The following is a 20,540-nucleotide window of genomic DNA, read 5'->3' as shown; positions in this document are numbered from 1 at the left end:
CTTAAAAATATGCAAATCTTGAATCGGGGTACTTATGTTCCTATATCTGCAGTGATATGGTATATTATATGGCTCGGAAGACTTTCCATTCAAAAGTACCACTTAGAAATTCAGCTGCGTTTCAGAGAAAAACATACTTTAAAAGCCGCCAGGAATAAAGTTGCATTGGAAACTAATTGAAAAGGCGGGTCCCCGACAGCTTCTCCCTGCCCGCTCCCCTCTAGTGACAGGTCTCTCCAGATACACACATGCAGGAAGAGACCTGTCAATCACTGGCAGCAGCAGAGAAGCCACCGGGGGTCTGCCTGACCAGTCTCCTGTGCGGCTCGGTCCTCGGCGGCTTTAAAAGCTGAAGTCGTGCAGCCACTGCCTGATACATGGTGCCTGTAGATTGGGGAGCATGTACGAGCTGGCAGGTTCCGTTTAAAGGGTCAATAATGACTTTTAGGATTGCAAAGTCCAAATGTTGGTACTAGAGTTGCTGTCTTCCTACCGAAGAGGCTATTTGCAGTAGGACATGAGTGATTAATTACTGCTCACTGGGTTTCTTCTTCCTATTATGAGCATTATTCTTGTAAATTTGTTTCTAGGGACGGATTTCAATGTGACACATTTCACCCTACACCATTGCTGTGGGTTTTAATATCCACAGCACAAAATAACCATCGCTGCAGATTCTAAACTTGCAACAACACAGTCACTTTCGGCATCAGACTTTTTCTGCATCACCTGAATGAGAAATCGGCTGCATATTGATAAAGTAGTATCGATGCACTCTAAAACACTTATTGATGCGAAATGCTGCAGTGAAATCCGCTGTGGATATCAGTAGAAAAATGATACAGTTAAACGACGCATTTTATGAAATATGAAGGGTGTAATCTGTGATGGCATCAAATCATCAGCACCAGACAGTTCACACTGCTGATATTGTACATGAGACTCCTAATCTTAACTTGCACAACACTTGTGCTATAAAATGCAGCGGGTTTTCTGTCCGAAAAATCTGCTGCATTTCGTCCCGTGGGAATGCGCCCTAATGGTCACACACAAGTTTATTATGGAAGTTAACATAAAATATCTGAGTGCAACGTTAGGCATTAAAAAAGGAAAGGTAAAGAGCTTTTTGGTTGCAGAATCTACAGTAGGAATTTACGTATTCTTCTAATATTTTACAATCATTCTGACACATTTCGGAGGTTAATCTTCTTACTCATAGAAAAACAGAGACGTTCAAATAAATTCCTATGTGGAAAGAGAAAATTTGCCTTTTCAGTTCACTAAACTCAATATTTTTATGGATTGGAGCCCAAAGACTCATGAATAAGACCTTTCACGTGTCACGCTTGTTTAAATCCGAGGCAAAAATGAAAATAAAAGCAGCCTACATCATGCCATAAATATTTCCTTCACTTTGAATGTGTCTTTTGAAGAGAATTAGTTTAATGCAACTCAATTTGGAAAGCGAAAAAGAAACTGCAGCCAGGAAAACCCTCCGGCTTCATACATGAGCTCGGCACCTCTCATGACAGGACATATAGCTGTGTGTGGAGGCTTTGCTTCATGCACTAAGCAGTGAATTTTATCAGAAGACAATTGGGGGTGTAATTTATCTGCAATATTAGGTATAATATAGATAACAATATCATCTGCTAGAAGTTATATTACAGATCAATGAAACATTTTGATAAAGAAAGTCATCTCTTCTGAGAATCATGGTTTGTATCATATTTTTGGACCTAATTGTCCAGAAATATTTGGACAGTGATGCAAGTTTTGGAATTTTATCTGATTATCAAGATCCAGGTATATAATCAATCTCGGCTTAGAGTGCCGACTCTCATCTTTAATTTGGCGGTCTTCACATTCTAATTGGAGGAAGGGTTTAGGAATTACAGCTCTTTAATATTGTTAGAACCCTCCTGTTTGTTTTTTCCATCTTGTGTTTTGGGGTCACGTGACCATCTGCCTTTATATTCCAGCTCCGCCATTTTGGCTGTGCTGGACTTCAGTGTTGTTTGACTGTTTTGCTAGCCAGGTGCTTCTGTGCCTATCTATGTCAGTTTGCTTGGTCCTTCTGGGACCTCTAGTACCTTTTTGTCAGTTTATCTTTTTGTGTTCTGCAACAACCTTCTCTGTTCAGGAGGTGTCTAATTTTTGTTTCAGTCCTTAGTTCTTTTAGAGACCCCTTCCTTTATGCTATAGGTCTTCGTTCAGACTAGCCGAGGACTAAGGCGGGTCTGTTCGCAAGGAACAGGCAGCCCACTACATCGTAGGGATTCAGGTTAGTCTTACTGTAGGGATAGCTTTCCTCTTTCTTTCCTTAGTACTTGTTGCAGATCATAACAAATATGTAGTTGCCTCTTTTTCAAGGGACCAAAGGTAATTGCACAATTATCTCAAAATCTCTTTAATGGTCTGCATGACCTATTTCCAGGTGGTTAATCCATCCTCAATTAAGCAGGTAAAAGGTCTGGAGCTGATTCCAGGTGTAGCATTTGCATTTGGAAGCTGTTGCTGTGAACCCACAACATGCGGCGAAAGGAGCTCTTAATATAAGTGAAACAGACCTTCGTTAGGTTGAAAAAAAAAATAAATCCATCAGAGAGATAGCAAAAATGTTAGGAGAGGCCAAATCAACAGTTTGGTACATTCTGCAAAAAAAAAGGAGCACACTGGTGAGCTTGTGAATTCAAAAAGGCCTGGACGTCCATGAAAGCCAACAATGGTTGATGATTGCAGACTCCTTTCCATGGTGAAGTAAAACCCCTTCACAACATCCACCAAGTGAAGAACACTCTCCAGGAATTCGTTGTCTCAGTATCTAGGTCTACCATAAAGAGAAGACTTCATGAGAGCAAATACAGAAGGTTCACCACAAGGTGCAAATCATTAATCAATCTTAAAAATAGAAGGACCAGATTAGACTTTGCCAAAAATTATCTATAGAAGTCATCCAGATCTGGAAAAGCAAAACTAAGATAAAACTGTATCAGAATGATGGGAAGGATAAAGTCTGAAGAAGGCTTGGAATGGCTCAAGATCCATAGCATACTACACCCTCTTTAAGACATGGTGGAGGCAGTGATGGCGCGGGCATGCATGGCTTCCAGTGGCATCGGGTCACTAGGGGTCATTGATGATGTGACTGAAGACAGAAGTAGCTAGCTTCAGATTCAACCAAATACAGCAAGGTTGATTGGATGATGCTTCATAGGACAGATGGACAATGACCCAAAACATCTTGGGAAAGGATGAAGACAATACTTAAGGCAGAAAGATCCAGAAACAAGCAACAACTGAAGTCATCTGCAGTAAAGGCGTCAAAACCTCACACAGGAGGAAACCCAGCGTTTGACATCCAGACTTCAGGCCATCATTGCCTACAAAGGATTCTCTACAAAGTATTAAAAATTGACATTTTATTTATGGTAAAGTTCATTTATCCAATTACTTTTGAGCCCCTGAAATGAGGAGGTTTCATAGAAAAATGGCTGCAATTTCTAAACATTTCATGGGAGATTTCTGTTCAGCCTCTTTAATTAAACCTGATAATCTTCACTTCAATCGCATCTCAGTTGTTTAATTTTAACTAAAAAAATACTGGCATGCAGAGCTGAAATCACGAAGATTCGGTCACTGTCCAAATATTTCTGGACCCAGTTGTATATTGTCGCATCTGTAAGAGTCAATCTATGAAAATACTACATCATTTAACCTGTACATAGTAAATGGTGTGAAACGAAAAATAAATAAAAAAAATCGAAATGCCAAAAATGCTATTTTTTGGTTGCCGCATCTTCTAAAAAAGTACAATAAATAAAGATCAAAACGTCAATAAAAACTACAGCCAGGCACACAAAAAACAATTCTTGAAACATGTCCATTGACGGGAAAATAAAAATGTTACAGGTCTTAGTAAATGGCAAGCCAAAGCATATGTTTTTTACAGATTTATGTATCTTTTTTTCACCACTAAAACAAAAAAAGAAAAACTACATGAGCTTGGTATTGCTGTAATTGTACTGACCTGGAGAACTGTGTTGCAAGTCATTTTTTTTATAACACAATGAACACATAAAAATGTAAAACAAAACCGAAAAAACTGTGTTAGGCTGTGTGCCCACGATGCGTTTTTTAAGCGTTTCCGCAGCGGCAAAAACTCTGCAGAAACGCTTAAAAAATGCATGGTAGAAGGTCTGCCATGTTCCCCAATGATAATCCGCATGTGCTGTGCACAGGCTGCGGAAATTTCCGCTGTGGATTATCATTGCGGAAAAAAACGCAGCACTACCAATTATTTTGCGGAAGCGCTGCGTTTTCGCCGCCATTGACTTGCATTAGAACGCATGTATTCCGCTTTACTAGATAAGGACATGCTGAATGCATGCGTTCAATGTGCAGATGGTACCCGGGTCTAGAGAAGAGGAGACTCTCCTCCGGACCCGGGTACCATGGAACCTGTAAAAAAAAGAATAAAATAAAAAATAAATGTTATACTTACCACTTACCTTCTGGCGGCCCCCGGTACGCTCCTCCTCTCATGCCAGCAGATCGCGATGGACTGGAGGACCTGTGGTGACGTCATAGTCATGTGACGGGTCATGCGACGCTGACGTCGGTAGGTCCTTCAGTGTACCGTGATCTGCCGGCATGAGAGGACGAGAGTGAAGCAAGACTCCGGGGGCCATCGGAAGGTAAGTATAGATTTTTTTATTTTTAAACATTCTCTACGGTCACACTATATAAATCCATGCCTTAGGCTATGTGCCCACGATGCAGAAATGCTTAAGATTTCTTCCTGAGCGTTTCTGCATCTCTCTGGCAGAAAAAATGCATGCGGATTGTACATGCGGATTGTACATGCGGATTGTACATGCGGTTTCCTGCCAGGGACATGCGGATGTGAAGCGTTCTTCACATGCATTTCCGCATGCGGGTTGACAAGCGCTTTCCAAGCGATTTTAGCATCACTTGGAAAGTGCTTGATAACTTGGTCATACTATATAAATCCATGCAACCGGCATGGATTGATATAGTGTGACCTTAAAGAATGCTAAAAAATAAAAAAATAAATCTATACTTACCTTCTGATGGCCCCCGCAGTCTTGCTGACAGCTCGCGGTACACTAAAGGACCTGCCGTCACATGACTAAATGACGTCAGCGCAGGTCCTTCAGTCCAACGTGAGCTGCCGGCAAGTGAAGACGAGCACACCGCGGGCCATCAGAAGGTAAGTATAATATTTATTTTTTATTTTATTCTTTTTTTTTACAGCTTCTATGGTACCCAGGTCCGGAGGAGAGGCTCCTGTCCTCCACACCCGGGTATCATCCGCACATTGAAACGCTTGGATTCCGCATGTACAGATGCAGTGATGCGGATTACATGCATTCCAATGCAAGTCAATGGCGGTGAAAAGGCAGCGCTTCCGCAAAATAATTGATAGTGCTGCGTTTTTTTCCGTAATGATAACCCGCAGCAGAAATTTCCGCAGCATGTGCACAGCACATGCGGATTATCATTGGGGAACATGGCAGGCCTTCTACCATGAGTTTTTTAAGCGTTTCTGCAGCGTTTTTGCCGCTGTGGAAACGCTTAAAAAACGCATTGTGGGCACACAGCCTCAGAGTTACTTGTTTTTTTTCCATTTCATTGCACTTTGGATTTTTTTACCATTTTTCAGTACATTGTATGGTAAAATGAAGGATGTCATCCAAAACTTGTCTGCCCTTAAATGGTAATGCCAATGCAAAAATAAAAGAATTAGGGCTCTTGGATGAAGAGTGGGAGGAACAAAAGTGCAAAAATGAAAATTGGAGTTAAGCTGAAACTCAAAAGAAAGAAAGTCAGTGCATGGAAGGCTGATCTCTATTGTAGCAAGGACAGAATGACCTAGAATTAAACAATAGAATTCTAGAATGTTAGAGTTGGAAAGGACCTCCAGGGTCATCGTGTCCAACCCCCGGCTCAATGCAGGATTCACTAAACCATCTCAGACAGAAGTCCAGCCTCTGAAGACTTCCATTGAAGGAGACCTCACAACCTCTCGTGGCCGCCTGTTCCACTCATTGATCACCCTCATCTGTATCTTCTCCCTTTCACCTTCATTCCATTGCCTCTCATGTTTCCATGTGCAAATGAGAATAAGGATGATCTCTCTACAGTGTGACATCCCTTCAGATATTTGTAGACAGCTATTAAGTCTCCTCTCAGTTTTCTTTCTTGCAAGCTAAACATTCCCAAACCCTTAACCATTCCTCGTAGGATATAGTTTGCAGTCCGATCACCATCCTGGTAGCTCTTCTCTAAACTTGCTCCAGTTTTTGGATGTCTTTTTTAAAATGTCTTGCCCCGAACTGGACACAGTATTCCTGATGAGGTCTGACCAAGAAGGAGTAGAGGGACATAATTACTTCACGTGATCTAGGCTCTATGCTTCTCTTAATACATCTCAAATCTGTGTTTGCCTTTTTTGCTGCTGAATCACACTGTTGACTCATGTGCAGTCTGTGATCTATTAGTATAACAAAGTCTTTTTCACATGTGTTGTTGTTTAGTTCTATTCCTCTCATCCTGTAGATGTAATTTCAGTTTTTCTTGCCCAGATGTAGAATCTTACCATTCTCTTAGTCGCTTATCTAGATCCTTCTGAATCCTCTCTCTGTCTTCTCTAGTGTTAGCTATCCCTCCTAGCTTTGCATCGTCTGCAAATTTGATTTGTTTACCTTCGTTCCATTATCTAGATTTTTATAAAATGTTTAACAACACTGGGGCCAGGACGGAGCCTTGTGTTACCCCACTTGAAACAATCTTCCAATTGGATGTGCAACCATTTATTACCACTCTTTGAGTACGATCACTGAGCCAGTTATGAATCCCCCTAACCATAGCCTTGTCAATCCCATACTTGGTCATTTTTTCAAAAAGGATAGTATTAGACACTTTATTAAATTCTTTGCTGAAGTCGAGATATACTATATCTACTGCATTTCCCTGATCCACCCAGTCAGTGATTCCATCATAGAAGGAAATTAGATTAGTCTGGCATCACTTGTTTGCTACAAACCCATGCTGGCTCTGGTTAATTATTTTATTCTTATCCAAGTACTTACATACATGCTGTTTAATAATCTGTTCAAAGATCTTTCCTGGTATAGAAGTAAGTATTACTGGCCTGTAATTTCCTGGCTCCATCTTTCCTTTTTTTAAAGATAGGGACAACATTTGCCCTTCTCCAATCTTCTGAGACCTCTCTTGTTCTCCAGGATTTTCCAAAGATTCTGACTAGTGGTTCTGCAATTTCCTCTGCTATCTCTTATATATTTAGGACTAGAAAGGACTAGTAAGATTCTTTTTTATATAGAATGAGGGGGGATCTCAAAATGGGGAGGAACCAGCTTTAAAGAAAACATTAGATGTATAAATATTTTTTATTTTGTTTTTATAAATAAAACATAAACTAGGAACATGGCCGCCATCACAGCCCCGCCGGGGCAGACTCGGAGTCGGCTATGTTGGTTATCACCCAGCTTTCCAAGAAATGGCGGTAGACCTATGAGAGGTAGCAGTAATGAGCCAGAAACATAAAACTTGTGTAAATATTCCAATAAATCCATCCACAACTTAAGTTCCTAAACGTTTTCAACGCAGATTAAAAGAAGAAATGTCATCTTAGGTGAAGGCGAGGTGTGGACGGAGGAAAAGACGCAGGTGCAAAAACACAGATATCAGTGAAGCCTGGAGTGATGGTGACGTTGGGTGATCAGTGTTTCCATGACTCGTTTTCCCAGGTACAAGCCCCTTCTCTCATTCCTGGTGGTGAATGATTTAAGTAGAGCATCTCCGCAGTGTGAGGAGCCATTATTGCCTTCTGCCATTTGCAGCCCTTGTCGATGTTGAAGGCGTAATAAATCTTTCAGGTTTTTGGATTGAGGGAATAGAAACATTTCTAGTAAATGCCAGTGTCACCTCATAAAGTCTTTAATTATGTCACCAAAAATGTTTCATCTGGATCCGTCGCACATCAGAAGCCGAGACCCCACAGAAAATTTTACTAGCCCCAGGATAGTGTCTGAGAAACGGAGACACAAGCAATATTATAACGTCCCGAAAGCGATCCCATGGAGATGGAGTTATCCCAAAATTTACTTAACTAATACTGTAAGTTGAGAATGCTGCCATACTGTACACATAATTAATGCCATCTTACTGTTTATATTAATAATGTTGCCATACTGTACTCAGAACCAATATTTCCATACACTGTACATAGATAAAACGGCCACTCTGTAGTCTGTGCTGATCACCAATTCTGTTATACGGTGAATACAGATACTGCTGCCATACTGTACACATAACTAATGGCTCATACCATTTATATACCGTAGGTAATGCTGCCATTCTATCTGCTCAACTAATGTGATCCTGAGATAAGTGGCAGAATTTTGTGAGCAGCTATAGACCCAGATCCACGGGAAGGTTCACAAGGGTTGGACACTGATTAGTTGTTATTTAAAAGTTTTGTCAAATCTGGAAAATTTATCTGAAGAACTGCGAGGAATCCCGTCATTGTAGGAAATATTTAGTCTTATGATGGCACAGATTTAGGACTTCTTTACTTTAGTGTTCATCTACAGTATGTGTTTTTTTTTGTTTGTTTTTTTGAGGGACCAATTATATTAATTGATTGCACTATTTTGGGGTATATTGAAAACGGGTGTTATCAGATAAAACTTTTATCAGAACCATTTAGAGGAACAATGGAGTTTTTGGTTGATCTCTGTTCCATTTTGTAGAAGGAGGGCAATTCAGCCTTTGTTTTTAATGGGGTTGATACCAACAGGGGTGAACATAACATTGGTGCAATCTGGGCAGCCGCACAGGGACCCAAGAGGTAAGGAGACCACCACCACCTCCAAGGCTGGAGGAATTGTGCATTATTAGCATCTAATGGACCACCAAGGGCCCATTGTTGTTTTGCACAGGGGCCTCTTTAGGGAAGATGCAATCTTATGATTACTTGTACAGTGCACTACAGTATATACGTATAACAGTATTGGACCTGTCGGCTTATTATGTGCATGATCCGGCCATAGGGAGGAGCCGATGGAGGACGGGGAGCATCTCCTTCTACCGAGTCAATTAGATGAGTGGTCATTGCTGCTGATACTCACTGCTGAGGGCGCAGGGTCATTGATGTAGCCATATACTGTACATATGGTGCTTCCATGGGGTGATACAGAACAGAGACCATTGTCTGCAATTGTCCTTTCCTCTATGACATCCTCTAGTGATCGGGAATCTTGCAGCAGGGCTGTAGTTACTCACAGGACTGGCAGGATTGTAAATGTGCGATAGCACCAGAATAACAGAACCAAAATTATTATCAGGTACCTTGATAGCAGAGATGAGTCTGTAAGCATGCAACTCGGCACAGCAGAGCTGAGAATGCAGTACCGGCACGGCTGTCTGGAGTGAGCTGTATAGTAGAAGCTGATTGCTGGATTGCAGATAGGAATAGATGAGAAGACTTGATTATCTGGCACCTAGATAGCTGAGACGAATTTTCTTAACTTGTAACTTGACACAGCAGAGCCGATAGTGCAACTAGTATTAACAGGACTGAGCTTGTAAGTAGCTGGTTGCTGGATTCTAGACAAAAATTGCTGGGAAGATAATTACACACCTTTCTGGAGCAAAGCCAAGGAGAAGATGAGGCAAACTCCTGGAAAATCACATGGTAACAGGGTGCCCTACTTCCTCTATACTCAGGCAGCGTTCATCAGCCGGGGCTGACCTTAAAAGACTTTGGGTGATAATGTTAGAGGTATTTGCTGCATTATCAGAGTAACCCGGCATGGACTGTGCTGAGTTTCAGTCTCCAATCTTCTTTCATTCATTTTCAGACTTCCTGATATGCACGTTGCATCATGATCAAGGTTCAGATTATTCTTTTTTTTGGGAGTGTCTCTCTCAGTAATACAGGCTGACAGGGAGGTATCCAGGGTGCTGCTGTCATGTATCAGTACACCTCCAGTTCCTCACTTATTTGCCCTCCATGCACTTTTCTCCTTACCCATAGCCTGTTTTCTCTGCCCTCCATAAAACATTACATACTTTCCCCTCTCTCCTCTGTGTACAATCCCCTCACAGCTGCTATCTCTAGCCCTGAGAGAATAAAGAGGAAGGGTAGAGTGTAGTGATGAGTGAACGTGCTCGCCACTGCTCAGTACTCACCCGAGCATCTCACTGCTCGACATGCTCGGCGCGTATTTCCGGGTTGCTCGGGCGGGAGCTCGGGTCCCCTCCCTGCATGTTTGGCGCTCTTTAGAGAGCCAATGAAAATGCAGGGATTGCCTGCCACTCACTGTAATGCCGTGGCCATGTTGGTTGTGGGCATTACAGTGACTGACTGGCCACACAGCGCCATCAGGTCTATATCAGACCTGGCGCCCCCATGCTCGTCACAGTCACTCCGGATCAGACAGTGTAGGGAGAGCTGCTGCTGAGCTAGGGAGAGATTTGATTGTTCATAGTTAGTGTACGTATACCACAACATACACTACCGTTCAAAAGTTTGGGGTCACCCAGACAATTTTGTGTTTTCCATGAAAACTCATACCTTTTATTTATCAAAGGAGTTGCAAAATGAATAGAAAATATAGTCCAGACATTGACAAGGTTAGAAATAATGATTTTTTTTTTTAAAGAATAATTTTCTCCTTCAAACTTTGCTTTGGTCACAGAATGCTCCTTTGCAGCAATTCCAGCATTGCAGACCTTTGGCATTCTAGCTGTTAATTTGCTGAGGTAATCTTGAGATATTTCCCCCCATGCTTCCTGAAGCCCCTCCACAAGTTGGATTGGCTTGATGGGCACTTTTTGCGTACCATACAGTCAAGCTGCTCCCACAACAGATCAATGGGGTTGAGATCTGGTGACTGCGCTGGCCACTCCATTACTTATAGAATACCAGCTGCCTGCTTCTTCCCTAAATAGTTCATGCATAATTTGGAGGTGGCTTTGGGTCATTGTCCTGTTGTAGGATGAAATTGGCTCCAATCAAACGCTGTCCACAGGGTATGGCATGGCGTTGCAAAATGGAGTGATGGCCATCCTTATTCAAAATCCCATTTACCTTGTACAAATCTCCCACTTTACGAGCACCAAAGCAACCCCAGACCATCACATTACCTCCACCATGCTTCACAGATGGCGTCAGGCACTCTTCCAGCATCTTTTCAGTTGTTCTGCGTCTCACAAATGTTCTTCTGTGTGATCCAAACACCTCAAACTTTGATTCGTCTGTCCATAAAACTTTTTTCCAATCTTCCTCTGTCCAATGTCTGTGTTCTTTTGCCCATATTAATCTTTTCCTTTTATTAGCCAGTCTCAGATATGGCTTTTTCTTTGCCACTTTGCCCTGAAGGCCAGCATCCCGGAGTCGCCTCTTCACTGTAGACGTTGATACTGGCGTTTTGCGTGTACTATTTAATGAAGCTGCCAGTTGAGGAGCTGTGAGACGTCGATTTCTCACACTAGAGACTCTAATGTACTTGTCTTGTTGCTCAGTTGTGCAGCGCGGCCTCCCACTTCTCTTTCTACTCTGGTTAGAGCCTGTTTGTGCTCTCCTCTGAAGGGAGTAGTACACACCGTTGTACGAAATCTTCAGTTTCTTGGCAATGTCTCGCATGGAATAGCCTTCATTTTTAAGAACAAGAATAGACTGTCAAGTTTCACATGAAAGTTCTCTTTTTCTGGCCATTTTGAGAGTTTCATAGAACAAACAAATGTATTGCTCCAGATTCTCAACTAGCTCAAAGGAAGGTCAATTTTGTAGCTTCTCAAATCAGCCAAACCGTTTTCTGCTGGGCTAATATACTTGTGCAAGAGTTTTCTAAACATCCATTAGCCTTCTTACACAGTTAGCAAACACAATGTACCATTAAAACACTGGAGTCGTGGTTGTTGGAAGGCCTCTATACACCTATGCAGATATTGCAATAAAAACAAGACGTTTGCAGCTAGAATAGTCATTAACCACATTAACAATGTATAGAGTGTATTTCTGATTAATTTAATGTTAGCTTCATTGAAAAAAAATGTGCTTTTCTTTCAAAAATAATTAAATTTCTAAATGACCCCAAACTTTTGAACGGTAGTGTATATTTATATATCCATCTGAACTAACAGTCCTTCTGAGGACTAATCCAGCTGCATATATTCAGTGGTGATAGCAGGAGTTAGGCAGACAGGCAGTGTATGTGGCAGACTGCAGTGCATGATACAGCATAAGAGGGTCCATTGAACGTCCTGTTAGTATAGGTATTCCACAACATATATATATATATATCCATCTGAACTAACAGTCCTTCTGAGGGCTAATCCAGCTGCATAGAATTAGTTCTAGGCAGGCAGGCAGTGTATGTGGCAGACTGCAGTGTATGATACAGCACAAGAAGGTCCATTGAACATCCTGTCTGCTGCTGCTGTAATAATTACAGATATTTCTAGACATAGCCCCAGATATCAGGGGAAAAAAATTCTCATCTTAATCCTGGTTATTTGCTTAAAAAGCAATCCAGAGTACACCATTTTTCTGCTCCATTTGCTTGTTCTCACTGCAGAATAAAGCCAGATATGTTCCATATTTCAGCGCTAAAAATCCAGAAATTTGAACTGAACGTGGAAAATATTGGCCTCCTTTTCCATTCTGTTGCAGTGGGTCGGTGAAGCTATTCACACTAGGTCTCCATGTGGAATAATATTTGTAAAGTACAGGCCTACCATTTAAAACTGTGGTTCTCTGTCAGACATATCACCTATAAGACTTGTGGTAAAGCGACTTACTTGGCTGCATGCGGAGGTAAACAAATGATACTGTCTCTTTACATTTTCAGTTGGTTTATTTAGCAGCATAAACCAATGCAGAGTCCATGAAACATAATTGTAGCCCATCTAGCATAATGGCAAAACAAAATAAGAAAGAATCCATCAAAGTCCTTGCACTGGCCGGCGGCCAGCCACTCAGGATTAGCAAAACACACGGTTCAGGTAAGTACAACCAAACATGAACTCCTCACTCTGGAGCTGATCCCAGGCACTGAACCTGAGTCCAAAGGCTGTTTTTTTATAGCCCCTAAACCACGCCCTGGAGAGAGATAGAGTGGATAGCTTCCCTCCCAGCACTTAGCTATCCACCTGTAAAGCATGCCCTTGTAACTCTGGCAATTAACCCTCTCTGCACCTAACATGCAGGAGAAACCTTCATGTTTTACATAACTAAAGCAAAAAGTCTCAGACACATGTATCTCCCCTCCAGTATTTTGCCAGTGACCTGGTCACAGACTGTTCAAAAATCATACATTTCTTTCATTTTCATTCCGTTGCAGTGTGTCGGTGAAGCTATTCACACTAGGTCTCCGTGTAGAATAATATTAGTAAATTACAGGCCTACTATTTAAAACCATGGTTCTCTGTCAGACATATCACCTATAAGAATGTTTCAAAATCAGCCATTTCTTCCATTTTCATTTTGTTGCAGTGTGTCGGTCAAGCTATTCACACTGGGTATCTGTGAAGGATAGTATTAGCAAATTACAGGCCTGCTATTTAAAATTGTGGTTCTCTGTCAGATGTATCACATATAACTGTTCCAAAATCAGCCATTTCTCGTGAACATGGAAAATATTTTCCTCTATTAAAAATGGGCAAGGTGTGTGGCAAGGGACAGGGAAGTGGACGTGATGGTGACGGTGCATACAAAGGCCAAGGACGTGGCCGTGGGCAAGCTCAAATTGTGCCACAGCAAACACTCACATCTTGTCGCTCGACCTTCCTGTCCCAATTGCTAGGGGACCGCAGAACACCACTATTGAACACAGAGCAGTGTCAAAAGGTAGTTGGTTGGATAGCAGATAATGCTTCCAGTCACTTTGCCACCACCACCACAACCACCCTGTCTTCCACACGGTCAAGTCTCAGTAGCCGTGAGTCTGGACCACATATTCTTCACCCTGATCCTCCTTCTTCCTACCATGCCGAGTTCCCGGAGACAACTTATCCCACACTTGGACACTCAGAAGAGCTGTTCACTTTTCCATTTGTAGATTCGGGCCTCTCGCCCGGCCAGCTCCAAGCAAGTCAAGAGGAGAACACGAGTAGCGATGCCCAAATATTGGAGCAGCCACGGTCACATGAAAGCGATGGTGGGAAAGTGCAATTACTGTTGCAAGAGGTGGATGATGATTATGATGAGACACAATTGCCAGAAAGTCAGGAGGAGGATCAGGGTGCGGAAGTGGAAGACGAGGTGGTGGATGATATAGTAACTGACCCAACCAGGCAGGGGGACATACAGAGCGAGGACAGCAGCACACAGGGAGAGGGAGGCGTAGCACCACAACGGGCAGGAAGAAGCAGTGTGGTGGCCGCAGACTCAAGGCGGGAAAGCGTTCCCCGTAACGCCAACACGACGTAAGTTGCCAGTAAAACTGTTAGGTCTTCCCGAGTCTGGTTATTTTTTAATGACTCTGCAGATAACCCCAAAAAGGCCATTTGCACTATCTGCCAGGCCAGCATCAGCAGAGGTAGCAAAACTAGCAGCCTGACACCACCAGCATGATCAGCCACATGGCAGCAAAGCACCCAACTAAGTGGGCCGAACCCCAGGGTCCAGCAACAATGTCTGCGGGTGACACCACTGCTTGTTTCGCTGTTGTGCATGCACGCCAATCCCCTGTCCATGGCGCATGTCAAGATGCCTCCCGCCCAGCACCTGTCATTGAACACTCTCAACTAGTACCGTCAGCAAGCACGTACATGTCCTTGTCCCAGCGCAGCGTTCAGTTGTCCTTTCCCCAGTCCTTGGAATGCAAGCGCAAATACAAAGCCAACACCCCACAGGCCACACTACTAAATTCAAACATTTTGCGAATGCTTGCACTCGAAATTTTGCCTTTTAGTCTCGTGGAAACAGAAGCTCTCCGCAACCTGATGGCGGCGGCCATCCCTCGGTACTCGGTCCCCAGCCGCCACTATTTCTCCCGGTGTGCCGTCCCTGCATTACACGAGCACGTGTCCCACAACATTAGATGTGCCCTCAACAACGCAGTTACTGGGAAAGTCCACCTAACCACGGACACGTGGACAAGTGCTTATGGGCAGGGACAGTACATCCCACTGACGGCACACTAGGTTAATATAGTGGAAGCCTTGACCCAGTCGGACCTTGGGACGGAACAAGTCCTTCTGATACCGAGGATTGCGGGTCCTGGGTCAATCAGTGTTGCCCCCACATTCTACAGCTCCTGCACCTCCTCCTCCTCCTCTTTAGCCTCCATCTCTGAAATGACCACATCAGTCGCAAGCTGGAAGCACTGCAGCCAGGGCCAGTTTTAGACAAAGTGGGGCCCTGGGCAAAAATGTAAAGTGGGGCCCCAAATGCTAACATATTGCACCATATCCTTCCTATAGTAAAATACACTCGCCACAGTACTCAATATAGTATAATGCATCCAATAGTCCTTCATATTGTATAATGCACCCCCATAGTCCTCCATATAGTCTAGTCTGCCTGCCCTTAACGCCAGCCCTATCTGCAGCACTGCCTCGGCCAAGCGGCAACAGGCTGTGCTGAAGCTAATATGCTTAGGTGACAAACTGCACAACGCTGAAGAGTTGTGGACAGCTCGGAAAGAGCAGGCAGATCTGTGGCTGACGCCAATGACCCTACAGCCAGGCATGGTCATGTGTGTCAATGGCTGGAACCTGGTGGCGGCTTTGAGGCGAGCTCACACACGTACCATGCCTGGCCCATGTGCTTAGCCTCGTGGTTCAGCGGTTTATCAAAACCTACCCGGATTTTCCAGATCTGCTTGTCAAAGTACGCCGCCTGTGTGCCCATTTTAGAAAGTCAACTACAGCTTCCGCTGCCCTTGTCATGCTTCAGAAGCGTTTGCAGCTTCCAGCTCACCGACTGATCTGCGATGTCCCGACGCATTGCAACTCTACACTGCAGATGTTGGGAAGGATTTGTGAGCAGAAGAGGGCAGTTGTTGACTACCAGCATCATCAAGGCCGTCGGTATTCAAGTCAGACTCCACACATAAAACCTCAGGAGTGGACATGGATGTCAGACATATGTACCATCCTCCAAAACATTGAGGACTCCACCAAGATGGTGAGCGGCAATGATGCCATAATTAGCATCACCATCCCACTTCTCTGTCTTCTGAAATTCTCTGTGCTCACAATTAAAGAGGATGCATTGCAGGTGAATCACGATGAGATGGAGCAAGGAACACAGGGTGATTCCACAAGGCTAAGCCTCATCTCATCCCAATGTGGATTGGGTGACAAGAAGGAAGAGGAGGAGGAGGAAGAACAGGAGCTAGTTTCCAGCGCTATAGACGGTACTACCTGCACAACTGTCATACCGTCTGTTCAGCGTGGATGGCCTGAGGACGGGGAGGAGGAAGAGGATGAGGAGGAGAGCATGGTCAGTCATCCTCTTGGTGAGGACACGGAAGTCTTGCCTCTTTGCAGTCTGGCACACATGGCTTATCTTACGCTGCCTTTCCCGTCACCCTCGCATTGTCCAAATTTTGGGTGACAGTCATTATTGGTTGGTGACACTTCTAGACCCACGCTACAATGAGAACTTTCTGTCTCTTATTCCCACACAGGACAGGCCTAATAAAATGGGGCAGTACGAGAAGGCCCTTGTTGTGGAATTATTAAAAAAATTCCAATCTGAAAATGCTGGGGGCAGAGGTCACAGTTCGTTGGACAACCAAGGAGTACAGGCGAGAGAGACACAAATGCAATCCAGCAGAGGCAGAGGAACACTGTCAAAGTTCTGGGACAGTTTTCTCAGACCCTCCCATCACACAAGCCCTGATGCGCAGGCAGGGGTAGATTAAGAGTAGCAAGGGCCCCGGGCAGTTTAGAAGGCACAGCCCCCCCCCCACCCCCCACCCACACACACACACCCCTGATGTATAACATGTCACATGATCCCCTGTGATAGATCATGTGATAGTTCACGTGAAATTAATTTGGCACAATATTAATTATAATAATTTTTTTTAGGCTGTGTGCCCACTATGCGTTTTTTAAACGTTTCCGCAGCGGCAATTCCGCTGCAGAAACACTTAAAAAACGCTTGGTAGAAGGTCTGCAATGTTCCCCAATGATAATCCGCATGTGCTGTGCACATGCTGCGGAAATTTCTGCTGCGGATTATCATTGCGGAAAAATCTGCAACATTACCAATTATTTTGCGGAAGCGCGGCGTTTTTGCCGCCATTGACTTGCATTGGAACGCATGGAATCCGCATCACTGGATCTGTACATGCAGAATCCATGCGTTTCAATGTGCGGATGGTTCCCGGGTTTGGAGAAGAGGAGGCTCTCCTCTGGACCCGGGTACCATAGAACCTGTAAAAAAAGAATAAAATAAAAAGTAAATATTATACTTACCTTCTGATGGCCCCCGGTGTCTTTATCCGATGCGTCCTGGCTTGCTGGCAGCTCGCGATGGTCTGAAAAGGACCTGCCGTGACGTCATTTAGTCATGTGACGGGTCACGCGACCGCTGACGTCGGCAGGCCATCAGAAGGTAAGTATATATTTATTTTTTACCATTCTTTTACGGTCACACTATATACAGTTATATGAAAAAGTTTGGGCACCCCTATTAATCTTAAGCTTATTGTTTTATACAAATTGGTGTTTTTGCAACAGCTATTTCAGTTTGATATATGTAATAACTGTTGGACACAGTAATGTTTCTGCCTTGAAATGAGGTTTATTGTACTAACAGAAAATGTGCAATCTGCATTCAAACAAAATTTGACAGGTGCATAAGTATGGGCACCCTTATCATTTTCTTGTTTTAAATACTCCTACCTACTTTTTACTGACTTACTGAAGCACTTTTTTTGGTTCTGTAATCTCATTGAGCTTTGAACTTCATAGCCAGGTGTATGCAATCATGAGAAAAGCTACTTAAAGTGGCCACTTGCAAGTTGCTCTATGTGTCTTTAAATTCTTAGTGGGGTTTTTCCCAAATTTTGGCAACCCTTGCAGTCACAGAATGGGCATTACCACTATAGGAGACCCGCTCCTTTATAATGGGAACATTTTTTTTACTGAGACCCTCCTCTATGTCTCTTCAAAGGGGTATTGGGTTGCGTCCAAATTTTTGGCAGCCCTTGCAGTCACTGCATACGCAATAACAGTATAGGGGACCCACTTGTTAATAATGGTAACAACAAAGCATAGCCGGCTGATGGCTCTCTAACAATAGCGAGGGCCAACTGCTGGCCTTTTAAGAATAGTAAGGGCCGCCTGATGGCCCTATAAAAATAGGCTTTGTGACTTTCAGAGTCCCTCCATCATAAATGAAACAGGATGTGTCTGATGATGTGTCACACACCACATGGCCAGATAAGGTTGTAAAATGTTAAAATGACATTTCCCGGTGAATGCATTTGTCTTAAAAAATAACGTAAAAAAAAAAAAATAAAAACACAGTAGGATTTTTCTTTCTTCAGTATAAAAACCAGACTTGCCAATGTAACCTCAATGTAATCCAATTGTTCAGCTTCTGCACCTCCTCCTCCAGTTCGGCTTCCATCTCTGAAATGATCACATCAGTCACAAGCTGACAGCACTGCTGCACTGCCTTGGCCAAGTGGCAACAGGCTGTGCTGAAGATAACATGCTTAATGCTTAGGTGACAAACCGCCCAGCGCTGCAGAGTTGTTGAAAGCTGTAACACAGCAGCCTGATCTGTGGCTCTCACCGCTGAACATACAGCCAGGCATGGTCGTGTGTGACAATGGGCGGAACCTGGTGACAGAGAAATGACAGCCGGAGTAGATACGGTTTCCCTCTATGCCAGTCCTTTCACCGAGCTAAAGAATATGGCTGTGGTGAAATCCAACTCCCACTGAGAAGCTGTTTCAGTTTGAAAAACATTGGGCCCACCAGAGGATTTGATTCTGAGGGCTAACCTTTCTCCCCCGCTCAAGAGCCCCATAGCAGCTGCAAAGTTAGCGCTATCATGAACTCTCCTGAGGTAGAAGCCAGGGCACACCAGAGGATTCTCTGGTGGGACTGTCCAACCTTGCTGAGAAGCTGTCCTGGCTAAAAAAAAGTGTGTGGGAAGGTTTCCGGACACTCTATGGCTGCTTTTTTACTGAGGTGGAAACCCACGTAAGCACGGGGAGAACATACAAAATCCTTGCTGGGATTTGAACCCAGGATCCCAGCGCTGCAAGGCTTCAGTGCTAACCACTGAGCCAATGTGCTGCCGTTCACCCTCTGATATCTAACAGGCTGGAGAAACTTGCACCTACTGCCACTCTATCTTCAGCTCCTTTGTGAGGAACTAATGTATTTGGGCAGCCACTCAGTCTACCAAATAAAATTCCTGAGAAGGAAATTGGGGATGGCTTCGCTACTGGTACTGGGGGCAGTGCTAATACCATGGCGTCATACCATAGTTTGCTGGAAATATTCCAGGCTGGTAGGAAGCAAGCAAATTCCCACAGAAAAGTACCAGCAGTAATGTTCAGGGACGCGCGCTTGTAGAAGGCAGAGACAACACCGGGAGAAATAGTGGCGGCTGGGGACCGAGTATGGACATGAGGCATGAGGTTGTGAAAAGCTTCCACCTCCATGAGCCTAAAAGGCCACATTTCAAGTGCAAGCAGCTGGCCAGAAATCTGGCAGTATAGTATTGCAGCCTGTGGGAGTGTGGGTGGCTGGCTGCATACTTGCTCTTGCATTCCAACGAATGGGGTAGGGACAACTGAACGCTGTGCTGGGACAAGGACGTGGACAGTGATTGTTGCAAGTCTGCAATGACAGGTGCATGGTGGGAGGCATCTTTGCATGCGTCAAGGATCACTTATGATGGGCACACTTTTAGGCAGTGACCTGGGTGTCAGAGATGCTTCCAGAGGTTTTCCCCATGCTGTTCCCATGTCTTTTCAGCACTGTATGCATGTGTCACACAGCACATGGCCAGATAAGGTTGTAAAATGTTAAAATGACATTTCCCAGTGAATGCATTTGTCTTGGTTGAAAGCAATGCAAAAGTGCAAAAACGCATCAAAAGCGCTATGTGTGAACATAGCCCAAGGTGTGGAGGATCATTTTTGTTTTTGGTTATTTATTTTGCCTTATATACAAGTCATTACCCTGGAAAGGATGTTCCTTAACATATTTCCCAGGAAAAGCCATTTTGGTTTTGTTTTTGTATGTTTTATTGTGAGTCCGTAAAAGTGGCAAAATACCTCTGACAACGTTGTTGACAGAAGTGACCTGGGAGTCAGAAATGCTTCCAGGGGTCTTCCCCATGCTGTTCCCATGTCATTTGAGCACTGTTCCCATCAATTTGGGCAATTTTTAGGCCCTCTGCAGACCGCTGGGGGGAGCCGCCTGAAAAATGCTCGAGTTTCCCATAGACTTACATTGGGCTCGTTGCTCGGGTCGAGCACCCGAGTATTCCAATGTGCTCGACCCGA

The 20,540-nt window shown here is 43.8% G+C and overlaps 1 protein-coding gene across 2 annotated transcripts in view; it reads right to left on the bottom strand.

Annotated features, from left to right (window-relative positions):
* Positions 1-9,554, bottom strand: part of PRKAA2 (protein kinase AMP-activated catalytic subunit alpha 2) — a 46,642-nt gene extending 37,088 nt beyond the window's left edge. The window contains exon 1 of one of the 2 annotated variants that reach the window (XM_073643704.1): positions 9,397-9,554. Coding sequence is in view for 1 of the 2 variants with exons in the window: in XM_073643703.1 (XP_073499804.1) it covers position 9,177 (1 nt within the window). In the remaining variant the exon portion in view is untranslated. Of the gene's footprint in view, positions 1-9,176; positions 9,332-9,396 lie in introns of those variants that run through there. The other variant, XM_073643703.1, reaches the window with a different exon arrangement.
* Between the last annotated feature and the right edge of the window lie 10,986 nt (positions 9,555-20,540).

The sequence above is a fragment of the Phyllobates terribilis genome, unplaced genomic scaffold (assembly GCF_046119375.1).
Source record: "Phyllobates terribilis strain yellow unplaced genomic scaffold, ASM4611937v1 Scaffold_8__6_contigs__length_399053987, whole genome shotgun sequence".
Classification (NCBI taxonomy): domain Eukaryota; kingdom Metazoa; phylum Chordata; class Amphibia; order Anura; family Dendrobatidae; genus Phyllobates; species Phyllobates terribilis.
The sequence above is the reverse complement of the archived record's forward strand: the minus strand, read 5'-3'. Positions and strand labels throughout refer to the sequence as shown.